Source organism: Sceloporus undulatus, chromosome 1 (assembly GCF_019175285.1).
Source record: "Sceloporus undulatus isolate JIND9_A2432 ecotype Alabama chromosome 1, SceUnd_v1.1, whole genome shotgun sequence".
In the NCBI taxonomy this organism is placed as follows: domain Eukaryota; kingdom Metazoa; phylum Chordata; class Lepidosauria; order Squamata; family Phrynosomatidae; genus Sceloporus; species Sceloporus undulatus.
Window position 1 is genome coordinate 4,683,775 of NC_056522.1, and position 11,296 is coordinate 4,695,070.

At 42.9% G+C, this 11,296-nt stretch overlaps 1 protein-coding gene across 6 annotated transcripts in view; it reads left to right on the plus strand.

The window, feature by feature from the left end:
• Positions 1-11,296, plus strand: part of NCOA1 (nuclear receptor coactivator 1) — a 393,895-nt gene that overhangs the window by 352,123 nt on the left and 30,476 nt on the right. For all 6 annotated transcript variants that reach the window (XM_042463672.1, XM_042463682.1, XM_042463653.1 and 3 more), the window contains 2 exons: positions 557-728; positions 8,767-8,949. In XM_042463672.1, the coding sequence (XP_042319606.1) occupies positions 557-728; positions 8,767-8,949 (355 nt within the window). The remainder of the gene's footprint in view (positions 1-556; positions 729-8,766; positions 8,950-11,296) is intronic.

Below are 11,296 nucleotides of genomic sequence, written 5' to 3' on the forward strand. Positions count from 1 at the left end.
AATAATAATAATAATAATAATAATAATAATAATAATAATAATAATAATAATATTTATATATATCCCGCCTCTCCCTACAGATTGAGGCGGGAGAACAACACAGATATAAAATTACAAATAGTTAAAATACATTCTCATTGTACAAAAACTTAAAAACACATCAAACCTGTACATGTGCAATATCAATGTCTGATTCCTCACCGTAGTTCCGAGTGGAGTATCGTCTTAAGCTGTTATAGCAGGTCTGGGGGATAGGCTCGCCAAAAGAGCTCCGTCTTAATTGCCTTCTTAAAGGCATCTAAGGTGGTCATAAGACGGACCTCCTCCAGCAAGCCATTCCACAGGGAGCCATCACCGTGAATTTTCCCACCAGGTACGCATGGTCTATTTAAAAGGGCCTTTGGGGGATGGCTAGTGACAAGCGAGGGGGAAGAATAGTGACAGAGGGGAGATCACAGCATTTAAGCCAGCGTGAAAGGCTTGGAGCTGATTGCTTTTTCAGTTTCTCTCCTAGAAAGGTTCCATGATTTACCACTGGCCTTCTTTTTCCCTTCAGTTTGCCTCTGATCTTGACCAGATCTTGCCGTCGCTGGAAAAAGCCGCCCAGTTGCCACCAGGCCTCTGTGGATCGGAGACAGCCGAGAGTGGTGGCATTGCCATAAAGTCTGAGATCCTGACCCCTTCCCTGCAGCCTGCCACTGCGGCAAGAACACCCGCTGGGATGAGCTGTACGTACTTTTCTTTGTGGGACAGTTTCCTTAGTTTTCCATTCACTCAGAGCTGGGGCTTTATCTTCATGCTGATGTCTGCATTTGATAGACAGGAGCCTTGGTATGTGATATTGGCATGCCAGAGAGGCCAAGTGTTGATGACGGAGGAGACAAACAAAGCCAAGTGAGAAACAACAGTTCAAGAGATTTACATTAATAAATATGGGTACTCTGAGAACTCTCTTTTTGCCTTGGCTTTGTTTTTCCCCCTGTGTTTTCACTCCTCTTCTCATCATCCCCCCCCCCACACACACACACAAAGAATTAGGGGATGGTGAAAGATTTCTTTCCAGATTCTTCAGCCATTTATTAATATTCCTATGTGCCTTAAAACAAATCCCAGTTTATGACGACCCCATCACAAGGGGTTTTCTTGACAAAATGTATTTAGAAGAGGTTTGCTATCATATACCTCTTAATGCTGTGAGAGTGTGACTTGCCCAAGGTCACCTAGTGGGTTTTCATGGCTGAGCGCGGATTTGAGCATGCTCTCTCAAAGTCCTAATCCAACACCAAACCACCTACACCATGCTGGCTGTTGTCTGCAACTGTTCCCATCCCTTTACAAAAGTAAATTCAGTTTGCCAGTGTTTGGATTGGCCTTACCATGCATGTGGGCTGAGCATGGATCCATTAGGGGCTACCAGTCAAATTGGTTCCATGGTCAGAGACCTCTGTCTGTCAATTGCAAAAGAGCAGAAGAGGAAAACAACCATGCCCTATGAGGAACGACTGGAGAAGAGAAGGTTAAGAAGTGATATGATAGCCCTGTTTAAATACTTGAAGAGATGTCATATTGAGGAGGGAGCAAGCTTGTTTTCTGGTGCTCCAGAGACTAGGACCCAGAGCAGTGGATGCAAGCTGCAGGAAAAGAGATTCCACCTCAACATTAGGAAGAACGTCTTGAGAGTAAGGGCTGTTTGACAGTGGAACAAACTCCCTCGGAGTGTGGTGGAGTCTCCTTCCTTGGAGGTCTTCAAGCAGAGGCTGTATGGTCATCTGTCAGGATGCTTTGATTGAGATTTCCTGCATGGCAGAATGGGGTTGGACTGGATGGCCCTTGCGGTCTCTTCCAACGCTATGATTCTATGATTTGCCCTCACGTCTTGTTGGTGGCCCTTCCACCAACTTATTGGCTGCTGTGTGAACAAAGTATTGAATCAGATAAGCCTTGGTCTAATCCAGCATGACTGTTCTTATGCTCAGAAGTTTTTATTACTTGCATCCCAAGATTACAGATAAGTGATTTGTTTGGCTAAGTGTAGACTAGAATCTGCCATCTACTTTTGATCTTGTTCATAAGCTTCAAGAGTGCCGTTTTGTCTTAGAGATTAACTGGTTTGCTGGAGCATAGAAGCAAAATCCTTTCAGTTGCATGGAATGAATGACTTGACCAAGAAGACAGGCAAGTTAGTAGAATCTTTCCCTGCATCTCATTTATGGACATGGCAAAGATGGAAAGAATATGTCCCACCTCTCACCATTCCCTTTCTTGCCCTCAGCTCTTATATTTATATCTTTTCTTACTTATGTAACAGAAGGTTTAAATAAGTTTATACAGCAGTCGCACATGCTAATTCTTTCTGCATAATAACACTGTTCTGAAGCTGACTTGGTTTCAATAGCTTCCTTCAATGATTATTACAAAAGTGCCTGACAAATTTTAAAAAGTATTATTACTAATAGGTTACAAAATGGAGCACTCCCAAGTTTAGGAGATCCTAGTACTAAGAGGGTGGTGCATATATTGTAATAGATTCTAGGTGTTCTTTTAATGTTAAGCTACTATTTTTAGAAGGTGAGGCTTGAATTGAGGCTCTAGGAACACCGAGCGTCTTGTTAATGGGGTTGATTTGGAACACAGGTCTGCTTTGAGGAAGTAGCTTAGGTTTTATTTATTGCTTTTAATCCTTAGGTTTTTAAATTTGTTTACATTTTATGGATAGTTTAATGATATTTTTAACATTTTTATTTGATAACTGTTACAGACCATGTTGGGGATGCTTTGATTGAGAGTTCCTGCATGGCAGAAAGGAGTTGGACTGGATGGCCCTTGCGGTCTCTTCCAACTCTGATTTTATGATTCTATGATTTTATGATTCTTCTGGATTAGGGTCTTTTTCACACTGCACAATTATAGCACTTTAAAACCACTTTAATGGACAAAATTCTGTCCTGTGTAATCCTGGGATTTGCAGTTTGGTGAGGCAGTAGATTTCTCTGGCAGAGATCTTTAAATACCTCATGAAACTGCAAATCTGGGATTCCATAAAATGGAATTAAACTAGTTAAAAATAGTACCAAAATACTAAAACGGTACAGTGGCAAAGAGACCTTGTTGTTGTTGTTGTTGTTGTTGTTATGTGTCTTCAAGACATTTCTAGCATAGAGCAACCCTATCACAATGTTTTCTTGGCAAGATTTATTCAGAGGAGATTTCCCATTGCCTTCCTCTTACGCTGAGAGAGTGTGACTTGCACAAGTTCACCCAATACATTTCTCTGGCTGAGTGGGGATTCAGACCCTGGTCTCCCAGAGAGAGATCAGGTTTTGTGGGGGCGGGGGACACCAATCCAGCTACTGTGAAGGCTTTGCATTCAGACAACCTGATAGCTGGTGGGCAGTGGGTGCAGTTGTGAGTGCAGTTGAAGTCAGCATGGACTGAACAAACACAAGAAAGTGGTTGGGGCAGACTTTCTATGTGATCTGCCAGCTGGGCAGATCCTGATCCCCATGCACCATGAGTAACCCATTTTTGGCATGGTTCCTGCCGTACAATATACGTCCTGTCAGCACTCTGCTGAATTCCCAGCCCTTAATCTCTTAAGCCTATTATTAGCTTGCCAAAGATTCTCTCCTCCTGAAGACTTCAGTGCTGGAGTGGCAATTGTGGGCTGGACTTAAGCCCAAGATTCAGGACAGACAAAAGAAAGTACTTCTTCACACAGCGCATAATTAATTGACAGAATTTGCCACCGCAAGACACACTGATGGCCACCAGCGTAGATGACTTTAAAAGGGGATTATACAACTTCCCAGAGGGCAGGTCTGTCAGCTTTTAGAGAAATTGAGGTAGGTCTGACTTGTGGCTACTATTCACAGAGCTTGGGAAAGTTACTTTTTGGGTGATAGCTACCAGAATCTTTCAGTAAAAGTGGCCTCTAGCCATTTCAGTTGGGAATTTTTATCCACAAAGTCACTTTTCTAGATTTTCATAGAATAGAATCACAGAATCATAGAACTGGGAGAGACCCCAAGGGCCATCCAGTCCAAGCCCCTTCTACCATGCAGGAACTCTCAATCAAAGCATCCCTGACAGATGGCCATCCAGCCTCTGCTTAAAGACCTCCAAGGAAAGAGGTCATTGGGGCCAATGGAGCCCTCACTCTTCATAGGAAGCGTATCTTCAGTGATCACAGGCTTTTCATATCTCTGGCCACTTTGACACCCATAATGGGAGAAAAGTGGTTGGTTAAATAATATATATTTGCAGGCTTTGCTTGAAGGTTGCCTCCTAAGAGGCCTCTCTTCTGGCTGCCATGAGATGCAGGCTTGCTGGACCATGTGTACCTGATCCAGCAAGGTTCCTTGTACATTCTTGGGATGGTTTGGTGGCTATCACTCAATTTAATCGACCTGTTTATTACCCCATTTCTTGGCTACAAGAATTGAGCATAATGGTAAAAACTCATGCTCACATACAGGCATGCCTCAACTAGCAAAGCCTCGGACAAAGATGCTCCCTTTTGCAAAGTCTTTTTATGGGAGCCCAGCCTCTTTTTTCTTGTCTTCTGTCTGGGTGGAAGTTATTTTGCAGCATTTGTGTTGAGAGCATGGTGAAGGAGAGCTGGAGAAAGACAGACTTTCAGTGTTAGGTTGCAGTGGTGTGTCTGCAGTAAACAATGCAGCAAAACCTGAGAAAGAATAGGATTCTACTCCCGATGATCCTATGTAGCTATGTGTGTGCTTTCATACAACAGGCAAGGTAAAGAGCTGCCTCCAGAGCATGTGTGAAGAGCAAAATGCAGATTAGCCTGCATCACCAGCTCCCCTGGCCTGTTCAAAAAGCATAGCTCTGTATCTTCTCTGAAGATGCCTGCCACAGATGCTGGCGAAACGTCAGGAATAAACTCTTCTAGAACATGGCCTCATAGCCTGAAAAACCCAGAAAAAAACCATAGGTCTATAATTTTCGCCACCAGAATGGAAATCATGAGGAAAGTGGAGGCTGTTAAAGAAAGAAAGCATCCCAGGATGCACTTTGGAAGAAACCTTCTAGAAGAGTTTCTTCCTGACGTTTCGCAAGCAGCATCTGTGGCTGACATCTTCAGAGAATGCTTGCCTGGAAAGGAGTTGGGCATATATACTGTATTGTGTGACCTGGGAAGGCAGGAGTGGTTTGCATGTGGATTGTTCTGTTGCTGATGGCAGGCCTCAGGGTGGGAGGGTCTGCAGCGGAGGGTGAGTGCCTGCTTGCTTTGGGCTCATTGTCTGCTGGGGCTTCTCATTTGCAGTTGTTGAGTCTTCAGCTTGCTATCTTTCAGTGGTCTAGTCTCTAGAGCAGCAGAAAACAAGCTTGCTCTATCTTCAATGTGACACCCCTTCAAATACTTAAACAGGGCTATCCTGTCATCTCTTAACAATCTCTTCTCCAGGCTAAACATACCCAGCTCCCTAAGTCTTTCTTCATAATGTGTGGTTTCCAGACCTTTCCCCATTTTGGTGGCTCTCCTTTGGACATGCTACAATTTTTCACCATCCTTTTTTAATTGTGGTGCCCAAAACTGGACACAATATTCCAGGTGGGGCCTGAACAGAGCAGAATAGAGTGGCACTATTACTTCCCTTGATCTAGACACTCTACTTCTATTGATGCAGCTTTAAATCGCATTGGCCTTTTTAGCTGCTGCATCACACTGTTGACTCATGTTCAACTTGTGGCCTACTAGGACTCCTGGCCTCTCTTAGCTCAGATGTGGCCTCTCTTAGCTCAAATGTTCTCCCTCATGAATAACTTTGGTCATCTTGACCATGCTCTGATGTTGGTTGGCTGCATGTGTCCCAGTTTTCATCTGTGAAATGTTGGATGGTTTGCTAATGTATCGGCTAAATCATGTGCTTGTTCAGGAGCATCTTAACTAGAAGGGCTGGAGCTTTTACAACCCAACCAGACAGTGAGAGTGCTCAGGCTGCCTCGTGTCAGGAGAGATTTTTGAAGGGACGGCTTGTGAATAACAATTGGGCAGACAAGCCGAGGCTTCAGAAAGCCATACTCTGTCTTCCCCCAGGAGCATGAGATTGTGAAAGAGTGGTCAAATCTCTAATTGCCCTGACAGGCGACTTGTTTGCTTCTCCCCCTTTCCTGACAAATTCCTGGTGCAAACTCCAGGCAGCTGCTTTTCATTGGGACTTGTTGTTTTTGTGCAGAAAGTTCTGACTTCCACAATTCAAAGGAAACTGTCTTGAGGGAACCCAGCTTTAGGGTCTATTCAGAGAGAGCAGCGACATGTTATGACTGGGCTGATTGTCTTGCAGGAGACGAAGGGACATTAATGAGGCGGAAACTTTTAGGCTTGACAGTTATGTCGATACCATATTGATCCTGGAGAGAAGAACAACAGTATGAAAACGTTTTTTTTTAAATAGAATGATCATCTGTGTTTGGACACTTTCAAGCTTTTGAGTTAAGAAGCATTTTCGGCCCTGCCAAGGTCCCCTGTATAGTACAGAAGCTAGCACTTGTTTTAGAAATAGAGAAAGATTATGTGAAGTTGTTTTCATGGCCAGCATCCATAGTTTTTTATGGGTTTTTCAGGCTATGTGGCCAAATTCTAGAAGAGTTTATTCCTGATGCTTCACCAGCATCTGTGGCTGGCATCTACAGTGAAGATCCTCTGAAGATGCCAGCTAGAGATGCAGGCAAAACATCAGGAATAAACTCTTCTAGAACTTGGCTACATAGCCTGAAAAACCCATAAAAAAACTAGATAAAGATTATTATTGTGCTTTGTTGTTTATTTATATAATGCCATAAATCTCCATGATGCTTTACAGACATCATTAAGTCAACACATAACCTGCCAATGGCGTACCATCTAAAAAGTCATAAGATAAAAATAATATATTGTGATTGGACTAATTATCTCATTAAAATACAACAATAAGCCTGTAAAAACTATAAAATAGATAATACATTAACAATCTATATTAACAAATAATCTCAAATTACAGTTCAGAATGCGTCAGAGGATAACAAAGTCTTTAGTTTTTTGTGGGTTTTTCAGGCTATGTGGCCATGTTCTAGCCTGAAAAACCCACAAAAAAATATGGATGCCGGCCATGAAAGCCTTCGATTTTAGAAAGTCTTTAGTTCAGATTTGAAACTGGCCAAAGAGGAAACCTTCTGTAGATGTTTGGCGAGGCAGTTCCAAGACTGAGGTGGGCTGCAAGTGAAAGAGGACAAATCTAATCCAGGGAAGACAAAATCCTTGGTTGAACAAGGAGCCCCTGTTCTGTTACTGGGGACTTCAAGAGTGTCCCTGCAAAGAATTAAACTAGGCATAGAGGATGAACAGTGTGTCTGTGCAGCCATAGACAAGTACTGGTTTCCATTAAGCCTGTCCTGGGAACCATTAAGCCCTACAGATGTTGTTGGGACTGCAACTCCCAATAGTCTTCACCACTGGCTATGCTGGCTGTGGGTTTCTGAGAATTCCAGTTCAGCATTCTCTGGAAGTCTTTATGATTGTCTCCCCTGCATTAAAACTTCAGCTTTAACAATATCTTTTAAAAACTGAATATAATGGATTTTTTTTAATTTCTGAGAATTTTCAAATATGGATATTTTGTTTTTTCAGTTCATTTGTAAGCCTCTTCTTAAAAATAAATCTATTTTTATAAATATTAACATAAGAAGGGCAAGTTTCATCTAATACACTTTCTCAAACTGTGAAACGACTCTAAAAATTGTCCATAATTAAGAATATAGGAAGAAATATGTATTTATGCTATTAGAATTTTCACCCAAACTGAGTTCAGTGTGTAGTGTAAACTAATTCTTGAAATTATGGTGTTTGCTGCATAAGCGTTCCTGTAACTCAGTTGTTCCCAAACCTTGGCTCTCCAGATGTTTTGGACTTCACCTTCCAAAATTACTGACTGCTGGCCAACTTGGCTCTGGCTTCTAGGAGCAGAAGTCCAAAAGAGCTGGAGGATCAAAGTTTGGGAATCGCTGCTATAACTCAGAATGGCCCAGCGATATGATAAACTCTGCAACAAATTTTTCTTTTAAAAAAATTCCTAGTTTGCTGGGAAAATTCTGAAGGGCAGTCCTCTGGTGAACTCCTTCGGGAATTACAACCGATGGTTCGGGCTGTTGCTGGTGTGAAACCTACAAGAGCAGTGCAAATGTCCATTGGTGATTTGGGGCACTTTGTGATACCATGGTAGTTGGTTAGCCCTTCCCTCTCTTATTCTTCATGGAGAAGAAATTTGGGAGTGTGAGAACATGAGGGAACAACTGAGAGGCTGGCTAGCTCCAACAGGCCTCCCTGGAAGAAGATTTAACCATCCATTAAGAAGCCAAGCCCTCCCTCCAGTCCATCTCCCCTGATCCAGGCCTCGGAGGTAGAGAAGAACCACTGGCCCTCATCCCCTTCCCCACCACCACTCCCTTCTCCTTTTGTGTCGTGTCTTTTTAGATTGTAAGCCTGAGGGCAGGAAACCATCCAATTAAAAATATTGTATGTACAATGCTGTGTAAATTTACAGCACTTTATAAATAAAGGTTAATAATAATAATAATAATAACAACAACAACTGCTTTGTTGTGAGTGAGTCTTTAGGAGTCTTGTGATTCTCAAATGCCAGCTTAGGTGACTTTGGCCTTTCTCTCTTCTGCATCACTGCTGGTTGCTGGTTGCTTCTTGGGCTTATCAGATGCCATCAAAGTTACAGACATCTTGTACCACTTTGTGACTGTGTCTTTCTATTCCAGCTGTTAATGGCGGTCAGGGAATGCAGGCCGGACGGTCCCCCTATGAAATCTGCGATCCCCTGGAGCCAGTTCAGCCTAGGACTGCACCCTTCCCTGCAATGAATGGCAGCCCTCATCCTGGAATACCATCTGAGCTTGGCAGAGGGGCCATGCCTGGCCCAACCCCCTTCCAGCCGGACACAGGTAGGTACTTCCGTTAGTATCTCCACATATGAGCCTGCCTGGAGGATGAGATCCTCTGGCCAAGCCCTTCTCTCAGGCCCCAAACCTTCACAGGTACAGCTTGATGGGTCATAAGGTAGGGCCTTCTCAGTGACTGCCCCTAAGCTCTGGAACTCCCTTTGTAGAAAGGCCAGGCTGGTCTGTCTGCCAGGAAGGAAAAACTCCTTTGTTCTGACAGGCTGTTGAGAACTAAAGGTTGTAAAAGTAAGAGCTGTTTGTTTATTTATTGCACTTACATCCCACTTTTCTCTCAAAGTGAGATCCATGGTAGCTTACAGTAAAGTCCAACTAAAACATTAATGTACAAAAGTTCAAGAGGAATTAAATATCAGCATGATTAACAACATGATTTAAAACAGCTAAAACAGTTAAAATGTATTTAAAACACAATTTTGATAAAAGATTAACATACACACACACCACTTCACACACTGCAACTCCACAATTAAAATTCAAAAGCCTACCTAAATCAAGGGTTCTCACTAGCTAACGGAAAGACAGGAGGGACAGGGCTAACCGGGCCTGCAGTGGAAAGGAGTTCCACAGCCTAAGACAATGATGGTGAACCTTTTAAAGGCCGAGTGCCCAAGCTGCAGCCTAAGACCCACTCATTTATTGCAAAGTGTCGTGTCCCTCTGGCTTTCTAGTAACAAACTCTGGCAAACTCTGTGCTGGGGTGATGGCACATGTGCCCACAGAGAGGGCTCTGAGTGCCACCTCTGGCACGCGTTCCATAGGTTCGCCATTACTGGCCTAAGAGCAGCCAGCAAGAGTTTTGATGCAAGCAACGAATCTTGTATGATGAACCAGAACAGAACTTTATTGAAGTCACAAAAGCAGAAATCCACTATTCAAGGTTAATTCAGCTCACTCTGGCTTATATAAGGAGATGTGGTCTTTTAAGAAAATGCTGTATTTTAATAGTTTAAATTGAGTTGCCAATTTAACTCCATTAAAATATTGATCTTTTGTATGTATCATCTGTATTTTATTTTAAGTTGTAAGCCTTCTTTGAATCCTAGTTTTGGAGAAAAGGCAGGTTATAACTAGCGTTAATAGCAGTAATAACAGTAATAGGAATAAGGAGGAGGAAGAGGAGGGGAAGACAACTCTCTTCATAACAGGCAGGTCATGGAGGGGAAGGAATGGAGTGAAGGAATTTGTTAAGTAATCTTGGCAAAGCTTGGCCAAGGACTTATGGTTCAGTGAGGATTTGAAGTCCCATGTCCAAGTACAACATTATATCTATGGCACTGTGGTGCCAGACCTACCCACCCCAATTTAATAATAATAATAATAATAATAATAATAATAATAATAGGTTTTATTTATATACCGCCCAATCACTTGGAATCCGAGCGGTTTACAATAGAGGGGATAACAGACAGTTCCCTGCCCTCAGGCTTACAATCTAAAAGACACGACACAAAAGGAGAAGGGAATGGTGAGGGGGGGAGGGAATCAGGTCCAGCATTCTTCTCTCCCTCTGAGGCCTGGACCAAGGCAGATGGACCATTACAGCCTTAACCTGCTGTAAACTAGGGAATGAGTCAGCCTAACATGAGTTGTGACATGTAAGGAAACACAATCCTAGCCTGCCTGCATAGTCTTTCACCCTAAAGGGAAGCGCAGGAGAGAATAACAGTGGCACTGAAAGTCAGTGGGGAGAATGTCTTTGCTGCAGAGCCTAGAAAAGTCACCTTCGATTATTGTCCCAGTGTCAGGAAGCATAGATCTGCACCACAGCATTATAGAAGGGTATGTGGACCTTCAGGAGAAGCTATTCAAGCCATGGCAGTTTGGAAGCCTTCATTTTCCTAATGACATTACACCTGGGAAATGGGCACTTCTGTATTTTGAATGATGCAACAAGAAGCTGCCCATGGAGACTGCATCAGGTGCAGAACTACTGGTCTTTTCTACTACTGCAAATCCCACATTGCAGGATCAGGCAGGGACAAACAACAAACCCAGTGGCAGTTACGGAAAAATATTATTCATAATTTTTAAAGTCTACCAAACTTATGCTGCAGTGTGACCAGATAGAAAGTCTTGGGTTCCAGTAATGACTGTCAGAATGGTTGAAATGCTCAAACATTCCCTGGGCTGCATGCAGGTTTTGTGTCATAGACCATAGAATCTTTGAGCAATCTTAGAATCATAGAATTGGAAAGGGCCACAAAGGTCACCCTGTCTAACCTCCTGCCATGCAGGAATCCACAACTAAAGCTGTCCTGCCCATTCAACCTCTATTTAAAGATTTCCAAAGATGGAGAGCCCTCCACCCTCTGGGGCAGTTTATTAAACT